The sequence below is a fragment of the Medicago sativa genome, chromosome 1 (assembly GCF_051527215.1).
Source record: "Medicago sativa cultivar Bolivia chromosome 1, Bolivia_mono, whole genome shotgun sequence".
Classification (NCBI taxonomy): Eukaryota; Viridiplantae; Streptophyta; class Magnoliopsida; order Fabales; family Fabaceae; genus Medicago; species Medicago sativa.
This window is the reverse complement of record NC_140749.1, coordinates 92,052,262-92,077,394: the sequence shown is the minus strand read 5'-3', so window position 1 is coordinate 92,077,394 and position 25,133 is coordinate 92,052,262. Positions and strand designations below refer to the sequence as shown.

Sequence of the window (25,133 nt, the reverse complement as noted above, 5' to 3'; positions counted from 1 at the left end):
ATACCTTAAATATGTATTTCATGGTGTGCTATTTTAAGAAAATGTGTGCCTTGAAAATATAGTTTGTGATAGTTATTTTTTTTTTTTATGAAAAGTGGATGAAAATGTGGGAGTATGTTAAGAATCTTCTCAGGGCATATTTTTCATATGACTTAACTTAGAGGTTCCAAGTGCTATTAGACAGTGGATATTTACTGAATTGGGCTAGAATAGTGGTTTGTTGTTTTTGGATTTGGGCTTAGCCCATGTTCTCCTTTTTAAGACGGTTGTTTAACAACTCTTCAAATTGCTTAACCGATCGGATCATAACTTCAATCGACTTTTTTTTTGCGTGTAAATTCCGATCGATCGTAATTTGTTATCTTTTTTTTTTCTCTTAAAAAATGTGAGCAATTTTGAGGGGCCTATTGAATAATAATCTATTTCTAAAACATTACACATGATTGCATATAAGATACTTCTGAACGTTATTATTTGTTAAAAAATGTACTTTTAAACAATACAAAATTATGTATTCCAAAAATAATAATTTGTGTGTGTGTTTTTTTATTTTTCTTTTCAAATAGGAAAGTTCCTTTTCAAATTTTTTTTTTACAACTGCCCCAAGTTCTGTTTATACTTATAGTCCACAATCTGTTGACAAAAAAAGTTTGTGCTTATTAAGGTTTGTGTTTTTCTCAAAAAAGCAACGTTTTGGCCAAAAGATATTTGACCAATTTTTCAATACATGGTTGGGCATGCTAGGATTGATTTGGATTGTTGTTGATATTCATACCATGTTTAGGGCTGCAAAAAATCACTCCAATATAGGACAGAAAAAAATTGAAATAAGACAAGGTTAGAATTTGTTGGAAGAAAATGTCGCCGCCATTGAAAATTACATGAAGTGTTGAAGGAGACCATTCTCTGTGTAGTAGCATTTTGCTATAAGTAAACCACTAAGAGTTGAAATGTTTAGAGTGTGAGTTTAAATATAAAATAGGCCAAATACCTCCATGGGTCTTTTAGTTTCACGTTTGTTTCAGATAGGTCCTTTAAGTTTCTAAGGTGTCAGATAGGTCCTTTAAGTTTCTAAGGTTTCAGATAGGTCCTTAACGGAGGTTGATAGAAGGACCTATCTGAAACAAACTCGAAACTTAAAGGGCCTATCTGAAACGTTAAAAACTTAAAGGACCTATCTGACACCTTAGAAACTTAAAGGACTTATCTGAAACAAACGTGAAATTTAAAGGACCCAGGGAGGTATTTGGCCTATAAAATAAAATAAAATAAAATGTAAAAAAGTTGGACAGGATCTCTTGTTTTGAAAAAAACCAACGTTAGTTATTGTTTGACTGTTTTTATATCTCTATGTTTGAATATTTAAAGAATGTAAAGACTAAAAAAATAAGGTAGTACAGTTATGGATGCAGGCTCTTATCCTTTTATATTGCAGACCATAATACTTTAAGATTTTCTATTTGGTTTCTTGTACTTTGGATCTTTGTCTAAAAGAATGACAACAGAATAGAAGCCAACAAAGAAAACGATGATTGGGACTAATTTTTTAATTCTTTGGGGCTCCTTTAATTACATATTGATCCACTTGAAACTATAAATAAATAAACTATGCACCTTGATTGATATGTTAAGATTAAAAGGCAGCAGTAACACTATACAACTTTACCAACTTCCATGTAGGTGTAAATTAAGACTAGAGATTAGGTGTCCGAACTTGAACTTTATTGGCCTATTCATATGCTTGTCACAGATTGTTGACTATTTAAAGGAATTAATGCTACATTTTTTGTTTATGTTTAATGTTCATAGTAAAAATTAGAATCTTTCACCATCTTAATATTTGTAAAAATTCATGTAGAGGTGAGTAAAGTGATGTGTTGGGGACATGTTGTATTTGTCCCTAACTTGATTCTAAATTTTAATTGCATGTTAACTATTGTATATATCCCTAATCCATCTCTAGATTTGTAGAAACTGGATAGCCTACGAGTCAAATAGGTCTAATGCGTGACGATGTTGAAACTGGATTGGGTCGTCTTACCCTAGTGTGATGAATTGAGTTGTTTTGATAACCATAGTCCATAGAAACAATTTACCTCACCTAAATTAGTTTGACACATATTTGAATTTAAGATATGTTTAATAAAACTATGATAAACTATTGTATATTTACGAAAACTACACATTAAAACTTCAATAAAATATGGTGCTACTAGGGTTAGAGCACGATTTCAAGAAGCTTATAGCTAAGTATGGAATAGTAAACATGTTTAAAGTTGTAGTAGTTAAACTCTGACCAATTTATGACTCTGTAATTATACTTGGACCTTAATTTATCTCCTTTTAATTAATGAGTCTTTCGGTCAAAACAAAAAAAAATTAATATGAGTCTAAAAGAAAATCTTATTTATGGTTATGCTGTCATTCTGTCAAAGAATGGCATCCTCTCTTTCCTCCTATTGGCTGTTTGTTAAAAACTTTATCAATGCAAATAAGGATTTAGAGAGAGAAAAAAGGACAGAAATGTAAAGAAAAAGAAATGGAATGATAAAACAGTGTTGCTAAAAACAATAATAAAAAAATTGTGATAATAATATTATTAACTATCCTTGTCAAAAGACCTCATAATTCCCAAAAAGCACATATTTCACTTTATTCAATTCCATGGTAATATCTTACAAAAATCCACTTGACAGTGATTATAATCTTCCTAGCACATAATCCACGGTCTAAAATTAAGCTGTCTCTTGAGAAAATGTAACAGCCTTGTGAACTTATCAAAAACCACCTTGTTTCTAAAAAAAATTCTGTTTGATTTGTTTATCCATAGTGGTTGGATTAGGTCTTTTCTTGGGTCTTTTGATTGTGATTTATTTTATTTATATCAATGTTAAATGACTAAACCACCCTTTGGTTATGATGTGACTTTTTAGAGGTAAAAAAAAAAACACAAAGGACACAAAAGAAGCCATAGGCATAACCAATTAGACATTGCATGCAAGAAGTGAAAGTGATAACAGAACAGAATAAGCACTTTTCTTACCAAGTCAGCCAAACAAAGCAATTAGAGTTTCAGAATCATTTTTTTGCTCTTTCCATGTCAGTGACCTTTAAACGGTAACAGTATAAACAGTACATACTCACTCTGCACCCCTCCACTGAATTTCAGACATAACATCAGGTGTTTTTTTTTCTTCAACTTAAAAAAAAAAACCAAATGATAAGACCAACAAAAAAACATTTCAGTTTAATTAATAGTAATTAATAATTAACTTGATTTCATTTACCAATGCTAATTGTTCATTCATGCATTAACTTGAATTTCAGTTTCATTGTCCTTTTTTTGAATATTGAAATTTGTGTAGGGCTGCATGATGAGAGAAAGTTTGTCTTGAAGTGAGTAAGAAGATACTTACTACAAATTTAGAGAGAGAAAGTTTGAGAAAGAGAGAGAAAGAGAGAGAGTGGTGTAGTAGCTGTTTCATGGAAACTATGTCGTTTTGTGACTAAGGATTGGGTCCACCGACCCGTAGGCCTTACCCTCTCTCACTCTTTCTCTTTCAATAATTTTATTTTTGTAAAAATAAAATTCTTTTTATGACAAGAGAGAGATGAGAAAGTGAGGAAAATCTGGAAAAACTTTTTGAAGAGGAAAAAAAGGCAGAGAATATTAATAAAGTTAGAAGGAAAAAATTTACTATGTGTATATGTGTTGAGGTATCTGCATGACACCAAACCATCACTGAAAAATTTATCTTAGGTTTCTTCTCATTTAAATCAACAAATTCATCTCAAGCAACAACAAATTCATCTTATCACATATGGAGGGCTTGATTTGCTTTTTCTTCTTTTTTCAACTTATCTCTATTTTATAGCTTCTTCTATATCCCATCTTTTTTTTTTTTTTTTTGGTATTGTTTTTGAGTTTTGTGAGATTGAAGTTATGTTGAATTGAAGAAGGTTCAATTTGCATGTTGGTTTTTCCTGAATTGTGATTGTGTTGTAAGGTTAAAGAAGTGAAGGAATTGAAGAATTACACACTTTCTCAACAAGTTGAAGAATATATATAAGACTTGACTTGAATTGCTATGGCTGCATCATCTTCCTCAGCATCACTTTTTGGATTCAGAGAAGAGGATCCGAATCCGATGAATCAACAACAGCATTCTTTGCCACCATCTTCATCAACTGCAACTCCAGCTGCTGCACCAGCTCAGAAGAAAAAGAGAAACCAACCTGGAACACCAAGCAAGTTTCTCAACTATTTTATTGCAAATTTATGTTTAATCTTAAGTGCATGATTGTGTTCGCAGTGGGATTGACAGAATCACAGTGAACCACCTCGATTGTCACAAAAACTGTGCTTCGAAACTTCACTGTGATTCTGCTAAACTCACCACCGATGCAAACATACACTAAACCAGTTCTCATCAATAAGATGTTTTTTTTTCCTTTCATGGATTTATCTATTTGAGTATTTTCATTAATTCTGCAAATATTTTTTGGACTATTTTTTTTTGTGTTTTTTGTTTGTTTTCATATGATATGGATTCCCTAGTGTGGAACCCTAATTTAAAAATAACATAAATGTTAAAAGAAATGAAATGAAATTCAATGGAGTTTGTTTGACATGGGATATTAACCTTTTGTCTTGAAGCTTCATTTTTCTGAATTAATTTTTTGTGTGTTTTAGTTTTTCTAATAATTTATTGTTTGGCTATTTTCAATGGAAACAGATCCAGATGCAGAGGTGATAGCACTATCTCCCAAGACCCTAATGGCAACAAACAGGTTTATTTGTGAGGTATGCAACAAAGGGTTCCAAAGAGAGCAAAACCTACAGCTTCACAGAAGAGGACACAACTTGCCTTGGAAGCTTAAGCAGAAGACTACAAAAGAGCCTAAGAGAAAGGTTTATCTGTGTCCTGAGCCCACATGCGTTCATCATGACCCTTCAAGGGCACTTGGTGACCTCACTGGGATTAAGAAACACTACTCTCGCAAACATGGTGAGAAGAAATGGAAGTGTGATAAGTGCTCTAAGAAGTATGCTGTTCAATCTGATTGGAAGGCACATTCTAAGACTTGTGGCACCAGAGAATATAGGTGTGACTGTGGCACTCTCTTCTCCAGGTAACATATATAACAATTCAATTCAATATTTACCTTCACACACACACACACATGTTTTGTTAATATGGTCGAATCGAATTAACAAGTGCTGAATCTCGGTAGAATAGACTGTAATAAGGTCATTCTCTCACTTACAATCGTGTTAAAAAAAATACATGTAATATAGACGTCATGTTACCATTTTTGTCAAACAGTTATTTTTTTCAACCACGAAATGGGAAGAAGAAATGTGATGTTGTTTGGTTTGGTTTAGGGCATTTTATATATTTATGTTAGATTCTTCAAGTGACTATAGAGAGGAAAAAGAATAAGATGCTTTCTTTATTATCTAGTGAATTTGGTTGGTAATAAATACATTTTTTTTTTTTACATTTCATAGCAATAGAAATTGATTTGATTAAGATTCTATGGTTTTGGTATGGTTTGGTTTGTCATGTTTCAATATTTGTTAGTCCGGTGTGGGCAAATGAAATGGATGGAAACATCCACCCACGTGAATGATCTCTGAAAACTTTCTTCACAAACAAAAAACACACACGGAGGAAGGTATTCACACCTTATAATTATACTACAATTCCTCTCTCTCTTTCTCTTTCCTTGTCAAAAAGCATAAGAGTAGAATATTATGCAAAAAACACTTCACCTTTTTCTGATTTTACCTAGGAAACAGTGCTTCATTTTTGAGCCCATTTCTTTTTCATCCTATTCACGTGTTGCTATGCCATGAAGTTGTGTGGTGTTGTTACGATCTTTGTTTTCTTCTTGGTTGGCTACTTGTGTTCAGTACACTGTGCCCTTGCAGGTGCTTCTTTTCATGATAACGTTACGACTTAATCAAACTATTCAACCCTCTCTATATTTTCTGTGTACTATTTTGCTTTTTTCTTCCACATGGTTTTTGAAGTTTATTTTGGACTATTTTCTTGTTTCTCATAGGTTTTTTATAACATGGCATTGTTCCAAAATCACGACCAATCTAATCATGTTTAATGAGGTCTACGCTCCCATTATTTTTCATTCACAAAACTTGAACCTAAAACCTTATTCACATGGTTCAAGTTCAATTCCACTCAGACCAACATAATTTTAGTGTTTCTTTTTTATATGTTTGAAGGCAGAATGGACATCCAATTTAATCAAAATTTTATGCAATCACCAATAGAAAGATTTGTGATCGTTTGACTATTATTTGACAATTCAAAATTTAAACATATTTATTATATTTATTAAATCTAGAATCCGAGTTTAAAATTTGAATCGTATAATTTTAATTGGTTACCTTTGATCTTTGGATTGCAAAATTGCATGTGCATGCAATACATATCCAATGAGAAAAGTCTTGTCAAAGTGTCAATAGTAATTTTGATAGCTTATACAAAGAGTCAAACTCAGTCATAGTTTGAGCACATTAATCACTCAACTGTATTTCCTACATTCATCAATTCCTTAACATTGAATATATTCTTATGCTTCATTTATTGAACACTGTACAGTAGTACTTCTTGACATTGCAGTTCTTCGTGGAAGTTTTCATTAATCTTGTAATCAAGCTTTAATTTTGTGTGAAATTCATTTCATTCCACTTGGTTGTGTCTTTTAGGAGGTTTTTACTATAAATTCTTAATCATTTATTCACATCATCATTTTATGTAACTACTCGTTTCATCAATACACGCAAATTTTTGTCCTTGGGTTAATTAAGTATCAAATTCTTTCATTTGGATGTCAATTATTTTCGACTCTCAATTAAGAATTTTATTGTCTTTTACTTGAAAAGGCCAAGTCCCACTTCTAGTAATCTATGTATATTTCAGGATACGTACGTAACAGCTTTTAGATACTACTATCATAGTTACAGTGTCTATCTAGAATAGAATTGCCATCATTTTCAACAAATTTATTTTAATAAATTTAAATAATAAAAATTCTAGATGAACTTTCACTCTTTCGTTATATATAGAAATTTTAGCTCCTAGTATATTTTATGTGCTTTTTTAGTAATTAACCTCTGAGAAACTAATGATTAAATGAGTAATATCATTGATCTAATTCTTCTGTCAAAAATAATTATTAATCTAATTAATGCATTGTTTATGTGATTCTAGTTGGGCAATTCAGCATAGACAGTGTAATATTTTTTTTCCTTCTAATTATATAGTATTTTTTTATGAGGAGATTGTGTATTATAAATGTTAATTTGAAAAAGTTGATGCCGAAACTGGCAAGTTGCAGAAAAAATTTCAGCCCCCCATCCCTTTTGAAATCAAGACACGTGACATATGTCTAGCCAGTTTTATCCTAAAAAGTAAAATAAAATTTTCAACAATTTAAGCCGTTATTCTCGAAAGTATTTAGAACACTTTTAAAAAAAATGAATAAGAGAAATTGTTGTTAATAGCAACGTTAACCATTTTACAATTGTTCTCGTATCGATTTGTAGTCTGTTGCATAAAATCATAAAGTCAAATTCTTACGATTGAGCGACCAACTATTATTATATATACCTAGCTAAATGATTTTCCTTTCATACAATTTTTTCTTATTACAGTTTGTCATCACATATTGGATATAATATCGCAATTAGAAACTGAATTTGTAAATGTGATGAATACTGCAGGAGAGACAGTTTCATAACTCACAGAGCCTTCTGTGATGCATTGGCTCAAGAGGGTCCAAGACAGCCACCAATTTCTCTAACTGGTGCCATTGGATCCCATCTCTATGGAAGCTCAAGCAACAACAACACCATGGGTCTAAGCATAGCCCAGGTAGCTGCACAAATGCCCAACATGCAACAACAAGACCACCACAGCAATTCAGCCACTGAAATCTTGAGACTCGGCGCAGCCGCTGCTAATCGGACCGGGCAATTCGACCACCACATGCTCCCCCAGGCTACTTTCAGACCTAACGCCTTCTTCAACAATAACATTCATGAGCCAAACCAAAACTTTGTTCCTCATGATCCTTCCCAACAACAAGGTTTAATGATGCAGAATAGCCACAATAGCAACAACAGCAATCTCTTCAACATTCCGAATTTCCTTTCAAGTAACAGTACTAACAGTAGCAACAACTCATTCTCTGAACACTTGAATGTGAATAATGAAGGAACAAATTTCTTCAATGGATCAGCTGGAACAAGTAGTGCTCCATCACTCTTCAGCAATGTTTTCTCCCAAGGAGGAAACAGTAACATTAATGCTGCTGGTACTGCTATATCATCAATGTCAGCAACTGCACTTCTTCAGAAAGCTGCTCAAATGGGTGCAACTTCAAGTAATGGAAATGGCACTACCGCGACTTCTCTTCTCAAAAGCTTTGGAAACAATACTGGTGCAAGTAACTCAGCATCTTCTGGTGGCGGTGATCCTAGCAGAGTGCAAATGGGTGGTGGAAGTGGGAACTATGGTTTTGGTGGTGGGAATCATGAACAGAGTAACTTGCAGGATTTGATGAACTCTTTTGCTGCTACAGGAAATACTTCAATATTTGATCAAAGTGGAGGAGGAGGAGGAGGAGGGGGTGTAGGGCTTGGAAGAGGAGGTGGTGATAGCAGTCAGCTAACTCGTGACTTTTTAGGAGTTGGTCATGAGATTGTGAGAAGCATGAGTGGTGTTGTTGGAGGAGGAGGAGGACAAAGGGATCAACATGCAGCTGCTTTTAATTTGGCAGCTTCTTTGGAAGGAGATCAGAGAAACAATATCAATGCTGCACAATCATTTGGAGGAGGAAGAGGAGGTGCTGGTGGTGGTGGAGCAGGAGGAAATTTTCATTGAGCATCATCTTCCTACTAAAAGGTACGTACGTCAAGCTAGTCAACACTCATATAATTCAATTACCTATAGTAACCTAGGAATGTTACATGTTTTACTTTATTTTTATATATTATACCATATGATCATGTGATGATTACATTGTGATTAGTGGGGGCTGAGTATATTCTTGATATGTGTGTTTTGTTAGATCTAATGCTGTTTTGCTAATTGTATAATTCTTTTTATTTTTTTACAAATATTTAAAAAAGAGCAATGTGAATAGGAATTTAGGGCAGGTTTGAATTGACATTAATTCCACACAGGCGTACACAATGAATTACCATTTACCGCTGTTCAAGAAAAAGTTGTCATCTACAATTTTAACAAATTTTGGTTATTATTTTGATTTTATTAATCTCATCGTCAATTTAAACATACAATGAATTTGTTTATTATGCATAAGAATGTTTTTAAAATACTATTTTACAATGTCACTCCATTCCATCAATCATAATTGTTGAATCATGAAAATTATTTTTACTGTAATTATATCACATATTACGTATATACCTTAAAGTCAAATGGTTGATTGTAAAATAGTTTTACAATAACATTAATCTCTTTTGTAAATACTCTTTTATATATTGGTGCGTCTAAATTTAAGTTTTCATCTTCTAAGCTAAATTAGTATTATTAACATTTTTTTTGAAATAACTTGTATCCATCCATTGGTTTAGAATGAGACTTATATTTAGAGAGGATTTCTTGATGCTATTTTTCTAGAGAAATAACATTTTCCTTTGAGGATATATGTACCTACCGTTGAAAGGCATTTACAATGTCACTCACTTACTCGCCTCAATCATAAAAATATTTTTACTGGAATTATATCAAATATATCTACCTTAAAGTCAAATGGTTGATTGTAAAATAGTTTTACAATAACATTAATCTCTTTTGTAGATACTCTTTTATATATTGATGCGTCTAAATTTAAGTTTTCACCTTCTAAACTAAATTAGTATTATTAATATTTTTTTGATATAATATGCATCCATCTATTGGTTTAGAATTAGACTTATATTTAGATAGAATTTTTGAAAATGAAACTTATATTAGGAGTAGGAGATATACGAAAGAAAGATGCTATGATAGTATTAATTTGTTTTTTGTGATAAAAAGTGTGTGTGTGGTCTGACAAGTTGTCTTGCATGGTGCAGACAGCGACGTTGTGCAGAACTAATTTGTTTCTTCTATTGTCTTCTCCTTTTCAATTTTTTACTTTCTTTTTTTGATATATTTTTGGTTGGCTGGCAAGGACAGAGTGAGTCACGAGTGCCAAACTTGTGTCTGAACAAATAATATCTGCTCTTATCAACATGTTCTTTCTTGCCACCTCATACATTTGTCACACAAATATTTAATACATTTTCAGAGAATGTCCTTCCTTCCTTCGTGTTAAATTCAATAAACTTATATAAAGTATTTTCACTTTTCTATGTTACTATATTTGGGGTTGACAATTTAGCTTAATTTTATCTAATCAGGAAAAAATATATCTGCAATGCTTTTTTTTTTTGTATCAACTTTATCTACGTATGATATTAGTTGGTATAGAAATATTTTCTATATTGTTTATGATGAATAATTTTTCATAAGAAGTTTTTATTTTCTATACTCTTCATTTCTCTCTCTTTTCTTACAACTTGAATGTATCATGCACGTATCTGGTCATGTGTTTTGTTGTTCCTTTCTCCACTACTTAGGTCTATTATTTAGATTGGTATCATACACGTTTTTAACCGCATTCTCTTGTACTCTTTTTTTTAATATCATTATGTTTGTTCTTATGTGAAAAAATTATTCCATGAGTGCAGAGTACTTATTAGTCTCTTTTCTTAATATACATATACATAATTTTCGAATTACATGTGATGTTTGCTTAAATAAAGTAACCATGTAATTTTTGAAACGGTAATTAAGAATGACGATTATGGTTTGGCTTTTTGCAGGGATTTCAACCATGCTCCATTAAAACTTGATCTAATTAAAGATTTGGAGAGCACAGTGATGCATATGTGGGAATTCCTGAATTTTATTGAAGCTTCTTAAACGCCGTCGAACCCCCCTCCCCCAAAAAAATAAAATAAAATTCTGATACATATTAGTTTCAAGATTTTCATGGTTTATTTTATTAGATTTTGCTATTGGATAATGGATATTTTAATTTAACTACCGGTTATAGATTTTGTTATTGGATAATAGATATTTATCATATACTTTGTTCATATCTCTTTGGTTTTTATCAGGGTCGGCTCAATAATTTTCACTACTAAGGCCTAAACAAATTTAAATATATATGGCCTTTTTGTTGGTATATAAGGCTTTTTTTTTTTGTTGGTAGGTCAAAAGCTAGAACTCTAGTGACTTCAGATAATACTATCGTTTTATGGAGAAACACTTGTGTGGACCTGGATCAAGAATTTTGGTTTGGTCACACACACAAGATTTTCTCCTTCTCTCTCTTCTCTTATCTCTTCTACATTTTCTCTCTCTTCCCTCTTCTCTCTCTTCTCTCTTTTATGTGACCAAACCAAAATTCTTGGTCTTGGTCCACACAAGATTTTCTCCGTTTTATGGGATTCAAAGGTCACTATGATTTGACACTCGGTTCTATGGGACCATAGAAAACGAGTGCATCTTTTCTATCATAACAATAACTCCAATATGGTGTTGAACCAGATTAATGTTTCAAGTTTGGAAATGATTTTTTTATTAGATCCAAGTCTTATCATTGTCTCTTATATCAATGGAGTGTGGATCCTTTGTATTGCATTTCTAGGTAGTATTTTTGCTTCTTTTTTTTACTCATTAATTCTATGCTGGATTGGGTTGAAATACCCTTGTAATAACTTTTGTTTCAAATACATCTTTGCTTTTAAAAAAAATTGACGTATAGCTGTCCTAAAACAGAACTTCTGTCGAAAGTATTTTTCTAAAATATATTATTGAATTAATCATTCTTCTTACCGTGTTATTTCACACAAAAAATATTGTAAGATTATTTATTTACATTAGCATTAGGTATGTACTGTTCGCGTAAGATATTCCATTTCCATCAAAATTTGGAGACCATATGTTGACTTTATGTTATGGAACTAGATTTTTTTTTCTTTCGCATCGGTTTCCGACACACCAATGGTGGGCGATTAATCCGGCTCATGTGTAGAGGCATGCACACTGGCCAACCGTTGTTCCCCCTAAAAATCGAACCTAGTATTTCCCGGATACGTCCTTGAAAGGAGCTCCTTGCCACTAGAGCCCAAACAACTTGTTTAACTAGAAATTTATTTTAAGAGACACGATATATTCAACAAATAACGATAACATTGAATGACCTTTAGTTGAACTAAGGACCGTGTCCTTGATGTAGGTAAATATCGGTTGATTCGTCAACTTTAGAAAGTTTGTTTGGATGGTATAAAATATATTATTTGTTAGCTAGTTAATAGACTTTAGAAAATTTTGACCAAACTTATTTTACAACCTAGACAAGACAAGGGTTGATGTGGAGTCTAATGAAGGACAAGGTTGCATTGATAAGTATATCATGAATACAAGTTAAAACAACACACTGACTTTCTTTGACTTCAAAAATATTTTTTTAAACCAAGGGATGTATTTAAGAGTGAATGGTGGTTTCATTGGTTGAAGAGGCAGCACAAGTATAGTTATGTTAGAAATTCATGCTTGAAGGGGGGATCTTTTGAATTTAAATTTGAGTGGTTAGTCCAAAATCGATTATGAATAAGCTACGTGAAGGGTATGTGTGAGATGTGGATTATATTAAAGTTTTTGATGAATATGTGGTGTTTCAATCTCTTGGTGGTTTTTAATGTATTTAAGCTATGTCTCGACTTGGTGGAAAGCGGAAGTAAGATCCTAGTGTTTCGATCAAGCATAGAGACACGACACATACACACTTAAAGAGAAATTATTGGTATTCAAGTGTGAATGATAAAGTCTTGAATCGATGATGAATTTGTTAATCGTTGGTGTCCTTGTTTCTTGTAGGCCTTAATCATTAATTCTATTATTGCTAACAACTATGATATTTCCCTATTTATTTCCCTACATCCATTCAACATCTCATCTTATTTCTATTTCTATTTCTCTTCCAATCACATCACCAACCTCACATTTATCATATCACTTTCTTTATCTCCTTCTCTCAAATATATACATATATATGCAACGCAAACCAACGCTATTTTCTTATTCCTGGCCTCTTGTTGGATATATATTTTAAATATTTATTTTTGGAGAGCAAGTGTAAACATCTATATAAAATGTACGCTAAACATTCTCCTATTCCTAGTCTCTTGTGGGATATACTCCCTCCGGTCCTTATTATAAGAAACAATAGACTTTTTTGGTTCATAGAATAATTAATGTATCTTGTTATAAATATAGACTAGATACATCACTTACACAATGAACCTAAAAAATCAATTTTTTCTTATAATAAGGACCGGAGGGAGTATAAAAGAACGAGCTAAAACCTAATTTTGACGGTTGCTAAAACCAAAGTTCATGATCATTAACCAATAACAAAAAAAAAAAAAAAAATCCATCCATAGTGACCCCACTTACGGATATATATTTTTTAGGGTCTTGTTAACCAGTGCCCCCGGGGCACTGGTTAAGGAATCCAAAAATAGAATTTTCTGTCTTGAAACTATAAACTGTCATTTTTCATCAAGTAATAATTACATTACTTTTTAACAAAAATTTGCTTCTTTTGGTGCTTAACCAATGCCCCTGGGGCACTGGTTAACATTCTCCATATTTTTTTGATTTGCCACTTATCGAAATTATTATTGTACAGTAAATCTAAACACTAATGTTTTACTCAAAAATAATCTAAACATAAATATTTATTTGTAATAGAAAACAAACCTGTCCGGAGAGTTTTAACTCACGGATATATATTTTTTTGATTTGCCACTTATCGAAATTATTATTGTACAGTAAATCTAAACACTAATGTTTTACCCAAAAATAATCTAAACATAAATATTTATTTGTAATAGAAAACAAAACTGTCCGGAGAGTTTTAACTCAGTTGATAAGAACCTGTATAATATATATAGAGGTCGTGGTTTGAATCATGTACATCTCGCTTATTCACCTTAAAAAATTATACAAATATGAAATAAGCATTACAAACTGATTAGAATGAAACAAATGTTCGTTATGTTGTTTAAATATTGTATGGATAAATGAAACAAGAGAAATGCTAACTTGTGCCCCAATGGCACAAGTTTAGAAGTTAAACATAGAAATTTTTTCTTAAAAATTGTGCATTCAATATATTAAAAGTTAAAAGTTACTCCCTCCGGTTACATTTATAAGCAACTTTTGCTTTTTTAGGTTCATTAAATAAGTAATGCATCTAGAATATAATATAGTCTAGATACATCACTTATTTAATGAATCTAAAAAAGTAAAAGTTGCTTATAAATGTGACCAGAGGGAGTATATTAAAACTTTCTTAAAAACTTTCCTCTGAAAAAAAGTTATAAATTTTTTACACGTTTTTTTAAATTAATTTTAATTCACTGAGGTTAGTGCAAAATTTCTTCCAAAATTAATTGTTTGCACATGTCAATTACATCCTTTTTACGCTTATAAAAAAAAACTATTATATACAGAGAATAGTGCAAAACTTCTTACACAATCAAATTGTTACCACATTACAATTAGATTCCTTCTTACCCTTATTGAAAATACCATCATATATATAATTGAAAAGAGTCATGCTAACCGGTGCCCCCGGGGCACTGGTTAAGCATACAAAAAAAGAAAATTTTTACCATAAAAGGAAGCTTTGTTGACTTATTTATGGATTAATTAAACAATTTTCAATGCAATAATTAATATATAATTTACTTTTTTAGTATCCTTAACCAGTACCCCGGGGGCACTGGTTAGCATTTCCCAATTGAAAATGCTAATGTCCACATTCAAATTAGGATGGGTGTATTATAGCATTGAACATCTTTTATGTTTCGAAAAAAAACTCATTTTCAATTAGGATGTGTAGTATATTTTTATATAGATGTTTAATTATATTTCACTATAGTGTCATGTTAAATTCTATTCACCGTTGAATCTTACCAAAAACAAGTCATATTGGAAGGTGCAGAGCTCACTTCTAGAATTTCAATGCTCCCTCTGCACATGATGATTAATGCTGAGTCGAGAAGTTATCCTAACATTATAAAGAACTGTGTGCATCGTAATATTTGATTTGTTCGCTTCATAATGTTTGTGAAAGACTTGAAGCAAATATTATGAAATTTGGACAGTTTAGATATTTCAACAAAGATTAGGGCTGACAATGAACCAAACAAATTCGAATATAGTTCGATATTCGACTTGACAATTAATCCGTTGAATTTGGTTCATGAACCTAATGAACTGAACTTGAGTCGAAATTTAAGTTCGTTAATTAAATGAGCCGAACTTGAGCTGCATATAGTTCGACATATATATATATATATATATATATATATATATATATATATATATATATATATATATATATATATATATAATTATATCATTTTTAGTTAGTTTTTAAAACTTTTATATTTATCATATTAAAAAACCTTAAAAAAACGTTTCGGTCATGTGAATTATTAAGAAACATTGGAATTAGAAACTTTAACTTTGATTATACCTTCATAGCCTTTAATCCTTTATTTTCATATCCAATTGGCTACTAAAAACTAAACGTTTGCTCTTCTATTTGTGTGATAACGTGGGTAACCTGAAGTATCAGCAAGTAGAAAGATCAACAAGGCTCCACCAAAGAAGAAAACCATTGCTCTCCATTTCTCTTTGGTAATTCTTTTTAATCCAATTTTTTTTTTTTTATGTTTACTTTACTTTTCTTAGTTTGTCTCTCTTCTTGTGGTGTTCCTATATGATTGTTGAGTGATTTAGAGTAAAATATATGTGGGTTTGATTGGAGATTCTTTGATTCTAATGGTAGTGCTTAGCATAGAAAAAAAATCATAGTTTTCCCTCTTTTTATTTAGCTTACATCAATTATAACACAAATATTTATTGACATATTCTTATTCATACTATGATTTCTAAACTTTGTTAAACTTCCTAAAATTGTTAAATGCTAAGTATGACTCTTTTTGACAAAAAAAATTGAACTTTATATGAGTCGAGCAAACGAACTGAACCTAACGAGCTGAACCGAACTGTTCGTGAACTTTAAACGAGCCGAACTCGAGCTAAAAAAAGAGTTCGTATCGAACTCGAGCCGAGTTTCGAGCTGAACCGATTCTTATCGAGTCGAGCTCAGACAAGTTCGACTCGACTCGGCTCATTTCCAGCCTTAGCAAAGATACTAATGTCTTCACATAATCTCTAAATCCTAATCCTGAACGAGGTGTTCGTGGTGCGGCGTGGTTCGATTTTGAGATTGAAATCATCCAAACCATAATATAATATTAGTTGATCTAGAGTTATGCCGCCATGAGGTAAATAAAGTCTAACAAAGATTTGTTCAACTAAATAATCGAACTCAGATTCTCTTGAGCAATTCGTTCTATAATGACTTGTTAACCACTTGAGCCTATTTATTTGGTTAGTCAATTGTCGTTGTGTTGTGTCCATATATACTTTCAATTTCCAAATTCTCTTTGTGAAATAATTTCAAAGCTACATACATAATATATGTATGTTGTAAGTAGCTAGCTTTCAAGTTTAATCCTTACTACCATTGTGGATGGTCTTTTTTTTTTTTTTTCTATACCATTCCCCTTTCTTCCTCTCTCTCTTCTCTCCTTCTCGAACCCTAGCTGTCACCCCTTTTTTCTTCTTCTTCTTGTCAGTGGGGTGATTTAGGGTCAATTTTGACCCAAAAATCACCCATCCGAGTTGCTTTTTCCTTCTATCCTAATTAAATAAGTGATTTCACATATTTTCTGTTTTCTTTCGTTTGTTTTTGTGATTTCGTCGTCTCTGAACGACTCTGTTTGTTTTGATTTCCCGTCTTTGTGCGGTGTGTTTTTGATTTTCCGTCCTAGTGCGGTGTTTATTTGATTTCCCATCTTAGTGCGGTGTTTATTTGATTCAGGTTGAAAGATTAACTTTGAGCAAGTGCAGATCCGATCAATGACAATGACTTTGGCGTCGTCAACATTGCAGATCCGGAGACTTGAATATAGTCATATTAGTCATATTTGTAGGCATAGATACTTTGCCTTTTTATGCTATTAACATGGATGCTGTGAGTTTGTTCACAGATTCATCCTTTTTGTTTTTAGCGAATTTGGATTTATATTGTATCGATGTACTCTATCAATTTGAATGAATGAATATCGTTTACTTTTGTCAAAAAAAAAAAGTTTAATCCTTGCTAAATATTAAACAATTATTTGTAATTAAATTATGTTACTTCTTTGTACTCGGTCCCCTGTGATTACCTTATGGATTAAGCATACGTTGTAATTACCTTATGGGTTACCATTTCAGAGTTTTTATTATCATTAGTATTATTATAATCTAATTATTATTTATGATTTGCTTACTCCATTTCATGTCATATGTAACGCCCGTCTTAACTATTTAATTAGTTCAATGAAGTTTAGAATATATTTATAAATATATGCTTATATGATTTATAATTTGTGTAATTTATGTGATTTATGATTTGAGTAAGTTATATGATTTATGAATGAATTATGTGGAGTATTTGATGTTGTGAAGTTGTTATGTTGGTGTGACTTATTTTATTATTAAATAAAATAAGATATTAGAAATAAAATAAAAATATTAGAAGTTGGGCTGTGAGGTGGAAAGAGTAAGTTTATAGGTGAGATGAGTAATAAGAGTAAATAAATAATACAGACATAAGTGGGAAACGTTTTTACGTGAAACGCTTTTGGAGAAAAGAGAGAAAGAGTCAGAAGAGGAGAACCAGAGGGAGAGGCTATCGATTCTGCAATTACAAGGTAAGGGTGAGACTAATTCTCAATATTATTAAGAGTATGATTCTATAGGATAAATTTAGCATGATTAGACTAAGTTTTGGTGAGAATTGGGAATTAGGTTTAAGACCGAATTTGATGATTGATTCATGAAAAGATGTTAGGTTGATGTTAAATTAGTGTACAGAACTTAGATACACCATAAGATGATAATTAGATGTTGAATTGAGGATAAAATTAGGAGATTAAGTGAAAAGTTGGAATTTTTAGGTTTCTGGCCGTACTGACATTCATCGCTCGCACCTGCGAGCAAGAACACTCGCATCTGCGAGCTAGAACCCAGAACTCGCAACTGCGAGCAGCACAACTCGCAACTGCGAGTGACCTGTGAGCTCGCAACTGCGAGCAGAATAACTCGCCACTGCGAGTAAATACGTAGGAACCCAGAATGCACACTTTGCTCGCCATTGCGAGTGAAGTTACTCGCCACTGCGAGTTAGGCTGTTAGTTGCCCAAAATTGTCCCGATGCGATCCTTTCGCACGTGTAGTCTTGAGATGACCTTAGAAGTAAGTTAGAGAGCTGTTTAGGATGCTTTCATAAGCTCCAGAAGTCTGTTATGGTGACTGAAATTAGAAGTGTTACTACATGAATGCTATAGTGATGTTTTGTGCTATTTATATTGATGTAATTAATTCTTTATGTGAATGTTAACACATTCCAGTGTTGTTAATTGTTGTATGTTGCTGCTGTTTTCTGTTGTCGACTGTAGTGTCTTGAGGTTGCATGAGTCGGTCTATGTTGTTGGAATTTAAGAAGTTGTCCATGATTATGAGTCGTATGAGTTGTACACGTCGTTGTCTAAGTTGTTGGAAGTCGAGTTCATTGCATACTCATTAAAGTTGGGGGCTTTAGGCCCGGCAGCCTTTGTGCTCATTAAAGTTGGGGGCTTTAGGCCCGGCAGCCTTTGTGCTCATTAAAGTTGGGGGCTTTAGGCCCGGCAGCCTTTGTGCTCATTAAAGTTGGGGGCTTTAGGCCCGACAGCCTTTGTGCTCACACGTTGAAGAGCCTATTATGCTCATTTTGTTGCTGATTGGTACCACATGCATTTGCATATCAAGAAGTTCATGATGTTTAAGTTGTCAGGTTGTTGTCGAGTTGATAGAGTTGCATGGTCAAAGATGAGTCGTGTTGTTAAGTTGTTGTTGAGTTGATAGAGTTGCATGGTCAAGGATGATTTGTGATGAAAATTAGTAATGGTATTTGATGATTGTATTTGTTATGTAATGAAAAATGTGCTAATTGTTAATTGTTGATATGTTATTAATGTTTAAGTTGTTAAATGCATTTTATTGGATTATATGCTTAATGTATTGATTATGAAATCTCACCCCTTCTGCGTATATGTTGCCTCGACCGTGGGTAATGTGCAGGTAATAAAGATTAGAGGCGTTCATGAGTGGACTCTTTGTTGGTGTCTAGGTGCTCTGATACGTAACGGGATGGGGGCTTGCTTTTACTTCTATTCCTTACGTGTCTCTTTTATGAACTAATTTATGAGATTTTCCAATAAGGCCTGCGTGCCAAGACTTTTAGATGTTGAACTATTTTCCGCTGCAACAATTTTAAGATTTTCATGATGTTGAATTTGAAGGATAATTATTATTATCCGTTTTATGATTTAAATGAAGTATGTGACATTCCGTTGTGATCAAAATACTCTGATTTTAAATGAAATTTATATGTTGGGAAAACGGGGTGTTACAATTGGTATCAGAGCAGGTCGGTCCGTCCGGCCAAGTAGTGAGTCGAGTTGTGTCCTTAGCAGTTGGAATACCACTATTATGATATTCTAAACGTTGTGTGTTGTGCAGAGAAGAGACCTGGAGGCTGCGAATCTTATTTGCTATAAGAGGACTAGAATGGCTGGAAGAAATGATGCTGCGATTGCTGCTGCTTTGGAAGCTGTAGCCCAAGCTGTGGGACAACATCCAAATGCTGGTGCTGGTGCGAATGCTGATGTGAGAATGTTGGAGACCTTTCTGAGAAATCATCCTCCTACCTTCAAAGGAAGGTACGACCCTGATGGAGCACAAACGTGGCTCAAGGAGGTTGAGAGAATTTTCAGAGTTATGCAATGTACTGATGATCAGAAGGTGCGTTTTGGAACGCATATGCTGGCTGAGGAAGCTGATGACTGGTGGGTGAGCCTCCAACCTACCCTAGAGCAGGATGATGCAGTTATTACTTGGGTTGTGTTCAAGAGAGAATTCCTAAACAGATATTTTCCTGAGGATGTTCGCGGGAGAAAAGAGATCGAGTTCCTTGAGCTAAAGCAAGGAAACATGTCGGTGACAGAGTATGCAGCAAAGTTTGTGGAGCTGGCTCAGTTCTATCCACACTATACGGGGGACAATGCTGAGTTCTCCAAGTGTATCAAGTTTGAGAATGGTTTGCGTGCTGATATTAAGCGAGCCATTGGTTACCAACAGATCCGTGACTTTTCTGCTTTGGTGAGCAGATGCAGAATCTATGAAGATGACAGCAAAGCTCATTATAAGATTATGAGTGAGAAGAGGGGTAAGGGCCAACAAAGTCGCCCAAAGCCTTACAGTGCTCCTGCTGACAAAGGAAAAGGAAGAGCTAATGATGAGAGGAGGTCTAATAAGAAGGATGCTGGTGCTGAGGTTGTTTGTTACACTTGTGGCGAGAAAGGCCATAAGAGTACTGCTTGTACTAAGGATATTAAACGGTGCTTTCGTTGTGGCAGTAAAGGACATACACTTGCAGAGTGTAAGCATGCGGACATTGTGTGTTTTAACTGCAAAGAAGAGGGTCATATTGGGTCTCAGTGTACGAATCCGAAGAAGACTCAGACTAGAGGGAAAGTGTTTGCTTTGACTGGTACTCAGACTGAAAATGAGGATCGTTTGATCAGAGGTACTTGTTATATTAACAATACTCCTTTAGTTGCTATTATTGATACTGGTGCTACACATTGTTTTGTTGCTTTTGATTGTGCTTCTAAGTTGGGTCTTGCTGTGTCTGATATGAGTGGAGAAATGGTCGTCGAAACTCCAGCTAAGGGTTCGGTGACTACTTCTCTTGTTTGCTTACGATGTCCTTTGTCTATGTTTGATCGTGATTTTGAGATTGATTTAGTTTGTCTGCCTCTGAGTGGAATGGATGTAATTCTTGGTATGAACTGGTTAGAGTACAACCATGTTCTCATTAACTGTTTTAGTAAAACGGTGCGTTTCTCTTCTGCTGAAGAGGAAAGTGGAGCAGAATTTTTGTCTACTAAGCAGCTGAAGCAATTAGAACGTGATGGGATCTTGATGTTTTCCTTGATGGCATCCTTATCATTGGAGAATCAAGCAGTGATTGATAAGTTGCAAGTGGTGTGTGATTTTCCTGAAGTTTTCCCTGATGAAATCCCTGATGTACCACCGGAAAGAGAAGTTGAATTTTCTATTGACCTTGTTCCGGGAACGAAGCCTGTGTCTATGACACCTTACCGTATGTCAGCTTCTGAGTTGGCTGAGTTGAAGAAACAGTTGGAGGATTTGCTAGATAAGAAGTTCATTAGACCGAGTGTTTCACCTTGGGGAGCGCCGGTATTGTTGGTTAAGAAGAAAGATGGAAGTATGAGGTTGTGCATTGATTATCGACAACTGAATAAAGTAACTATAAAGAATAGATATCCACTTCCTAGAATTGATGATTTGATGGACCAGCTGGTGGGTGCACGTGTGTTCAGCAAGATTGATTTAAGGTCGGGTTATCATCAGATTAAAGTAAAAGATGAAGATATGCAGAAGACGGCCTTTAGGACGCGATATGGTCATTATGAATATAAGGTGATGCCTTTTGGTGTGAGTAATGCGCCTGGCGTATTTATGGAGTATATGAATCGCATTTTCCATGCATTTTTGGATCGCTTTGTGGTTGTGTTCATCGATGATATTTTGATTTACTCTAAGACAGAAGAAGAACATGCAGAACATTTGAAAATCGTTTTGCAAGTGCTGAAGGAGAAGAAGTTGTATGCTAAATTGTCTAAGTGTGAATTCTGGTTGAACGAGGTAAGTTTTCTGGGCCATGTTATTTCTAGTAGTGGTATTGCGGTTGATCCATCTAAAGTTGAAGCAGTATCACAATGGGAGACTCCTAGGTCAGTTACAGAGATTAGAAGCTTTTTGGGTTTGGCAGGATACTATCGGAGATTTATAGAAGGATTTTCTAAGTTGGCACTTCCGTTAACACAGTTGACGTGTAAAGGTAAAGCCTTTGTGTGGGATGTTCATTGTGAGAACAGTTTTAATGAATTGAAGAAGCGTTTGACGACGGCTCCAGTTTTGATTTTGCCAAAACCTGATGAACCTTTTGCAGTGTATTGTGATGCGTCCAAATTGGGCTTAGGCGGTGTACTTATGCAAGATGGTAAAGTTGTTGCTTATGCATCAAGACAGTTGAGAACTCATGAACGAAACTATCCTACTCATGACCTTGAGTTAGCTGCAGTCGTATTTGTCCTTAAGATTTGGAGACATTACTTGTATGGTTCGAGATTTGAGGTGTTTAGTGATCACAAGAGCTTGAAGTATTTGTTTGATCAGAAGGAATTGAATATGCGACAGCGGCGGTGGCTCGAATTGTTGAAAGATTATGACTTTAGCTTGAATTACCATCCGGGTAAAGCTAACGTTGTTGCGGATGCCTTAAGTAGGAAGAGTTTACATATGTCTGCTATGATGGTGAAGGAATTTGAATTACTTGAACAATTTAGAGATATGAGCTTAGTTTGTGAAATGTCGTCTCGGAGCGTTAAGTTAGGAATGCTGAAAATTGATAACGATTTCTTAAAAAGTATTAGAGATGCACAGAAGGTTGATGTTAAGTTTGTGGACTTGTTGGTTGCTAGTAATCAAACTGAAGATGGTGACTTTAAAGTTGATGATCAAGGTGTGTTGAGGTTCCGAGGTAGGATTTGTATTCCAGACAATGATGAGATAAAAAGGATGATTCTGGAAGAGAGTCATAGGAGTAGCTTGAGCATTCATCCGGGAGCTACAAAGATGTATCATGATTTAAAGAAGCTGTTTTGGTGGTCAGGATTGAAACGTGATGTGGCACAATTTGTGTACTCTTGTTTGATTTGTCAGAAGTCGAAGGTAGAGCATCAGAAACCTGCTGGGTTGATGACACCGTTAGATGTACCAGAATGGAAATGGGATAGTATATCCATGGATTTTGTGACAAGTTTGCCGAATACTCCTAAGGGAAATGACGCTATTTGGGTGATTGTTGACAGATTGACGAAGTCGGCACATTTCCTTCCGATTAATATTAGTTTTCCTGTGGCTCAGTTGGCAGAGATTTATATTCGAGACATAGTGAAATTGCATGGTGTTCCTTCAAGCATCGTGTCAGATAGAGATCCACGATTTACTTCTAGATTTTGGAAGAGTTTGCAAGAGGCTTTAGGTTCTAAGTTGAGATTGAGTTCGGCTTATCATCCTCAGACAGATGGTCAGTCGGAAAGAACGATTCAGTCACTTGAGGATTTGTTGAGAGTATGTGTGCTTGAGCAAGGTGGAACTTGGGATAGTCATCTTCCGTTGATAGAGTTCACTTATAACAATAGCTATCATTCCAGTATTGGGATGGCACCTTTCGAGGCTTTGTATGGTCGGAGGTGTAGGACTCCGTTGTGTTGGTTTGAGACAGGTGAAAGTGTGGTTCTAGGACCAGAAATTGTTCAACAGACTACCGAGAAGGTGAAAATGATTCAAGAGAAGATGAAAGCGTCGCAGAGTCGACAGAAGAGTTACCATGATAAGCGTAAGAAAGACCTTGAGTTTCAAGAGGGAGACCATGTGTTCTTGAGGGTTACTCCAACGACCGGGGTTGGCCGTGCATTGAAGTCAAAGAAGTTGACTCCAAAGTTTATTGGTCCTTATCAGATATCAGAGAGAATTGGCACGGTGGCTTACAGAGTTGGATTACCACCGCATTTATCAAATTTGCATGATGTATTCCATGTGTCGCAATTGAGGAAGTATGTTCCAGACCCGTCCCATGTGATTCAGAGTGATGATGTGCAAGTTAGAGACAACCTTACGGTAGAGACCTTACCCTTGAGGATTGATGATCGCAAGATGAAGACGTTGAGAGGCAAGGAGATTCCTCTAGTGAGAGTTGTTTGGAGTGGAACGACTGGTGAAAGCCTGACATGGGAGCTAGAGAGTAAGATGATGGAGTCTTATCCAGAGTTGTTTTCTTAAGGTAAATTTTCGAGGACGAAAATTCTATAAGTTGGGGAGAGTTGTAACGCCCGTCTTAACTATTTAATTAGTTCAATGAAGTTTAGAATATATTTATAAATATATGCTTATATGATTTATAATTTGTGTAATTTATGTGATTTATGATTTGAGTAAGTTATATGATTTATGAATGAATTATGTGGAGTATTTGATGTTGTGAAGTTGTTATGTTGGTGTGACTTATTTTATTATTAAATAAAATAAGATATTAGAAATAAAATAAAAATATTAGAAGTTGGGCTGTGAGGTGGAAAGAGTAAGTTTATAGGTGAGATGAGTAATAAGAGTAAATAAATAATACAGACATAAGTGGGAAACGTTTTTACGTGAAACGCTTTTGGAGAAAAGAGAGAAAGAGTCAGAAGAGGAGAACCAGAGGGAGAGGCTATCGATTCTGCAATTACAAGGTAAGGGTGAGACTAATTCTCAATATTATTAAGAGTATGATTCTATAGGATAAATTTAGCATGATTAGACTAAGTTTTGGTGAGAATTGGGAATTAGGTTTAAGACCGAATTTGATGATTGATTCATGAAAAGATGTTAGGTTGATGTTAAATTAGTGTACAGAACTTAGATACACCATAAGATGATAATTAGATGTTGAATTGAGGATAAAATTAGGAGATTAAGTGAAAAGTTGGAATTTTTAGGTTTCTGGCCGTACTGACATTCATCGCTCGCACCTGCGAGCAAGAACACTCGCATCTGCGAGCTAGAACCCAGAACTCGCAACTGCGAGCAGCACAACTCGCAACTGCGAGTGACCTGTGAGCTCGCAACTGCGAGCAGAATAACTCGCCACTGCGAGTAAATACGTAGGAACCCAGAATGCACACTTTGCTCGCCATTGCGAGTGAAGTTACTCGCCACTGCGAGTTAGGCTGTTAGTTGCCCAAA

At 34.2% G+C, this 25,133-nt stretch overlaps 1 protein-coding gene across 3 annotated transcripts; it reads left to right on the top strand.

The window, feature by feature from the left end:
- The first annotated feature begins 2,990 nt into the window (after positions 1–2,990).
- LOC146959163 (protein indeterminate-domain 4, chloroplastic-like) lies at positions 2,991–11,181 on the top strand. 3 transcript variants are annotated; one of them, XM_085740707.1, is made up of 5 exons: positions 2,991–3,181; positions 4,008–4,248; positions 4,737–5,133; positions 7,751–8,933; positions 10,904–11,181. In XM_085740707.1, exons 2-4 carry the CDS (start codon positions 4,089–4,091, stop codon positions 8,910–8,912), a joined length of 1,719 nt encoding a protein of 572 aa, XP_085596833.1. In that variant the 5' UTR covers positions 2,991–3,181; positions 4,008–4,088; the 3' UTR covers positions 8,913–8,933; positions 10,904–11,181. The 3 variants fall into 3 exon arrangements, with proteins under 3 accessions (XP_085596833.1, XP_085596832.1, XP_085596831.1); XM_085740706.1 differs by lacking the exon at positions 2,991–3,181 and adding an exon at positions 3,566–3,717; XM_085740705.1 differs by lacking the exon at positions 2,991–3,181 and having other exon boundaries at positions 3,566–4,248.
- Positions 11,182–25,133: the final 13,952 nt, after the last annotated feature.

Excerpts from the sequence above, each read along its gene's own strand:
- LOC146959163 (XM_085740707.1), top strand. The coding sequence starts at position 4,089 with ATGGCTGCATCATCTTCCTCAGCATCACTTTTTGGATTCAGAGAAGAG. Across the intron at positions 4,249-4,736 it reads AAACCAACCTGGAACACCAA|ATCCAGATGCAGAGGTGATA; the intron begins GCAAGTTTCTCA and ends CAATGGAAACAG. Across the intron at positions 5,134-7,750 it reads TGTGGCACTCTCTTCTCCAG|GAGAGACAGTTTCATAACTC; the intron begins GTAACATATATA and ends TGAATACTGCAG.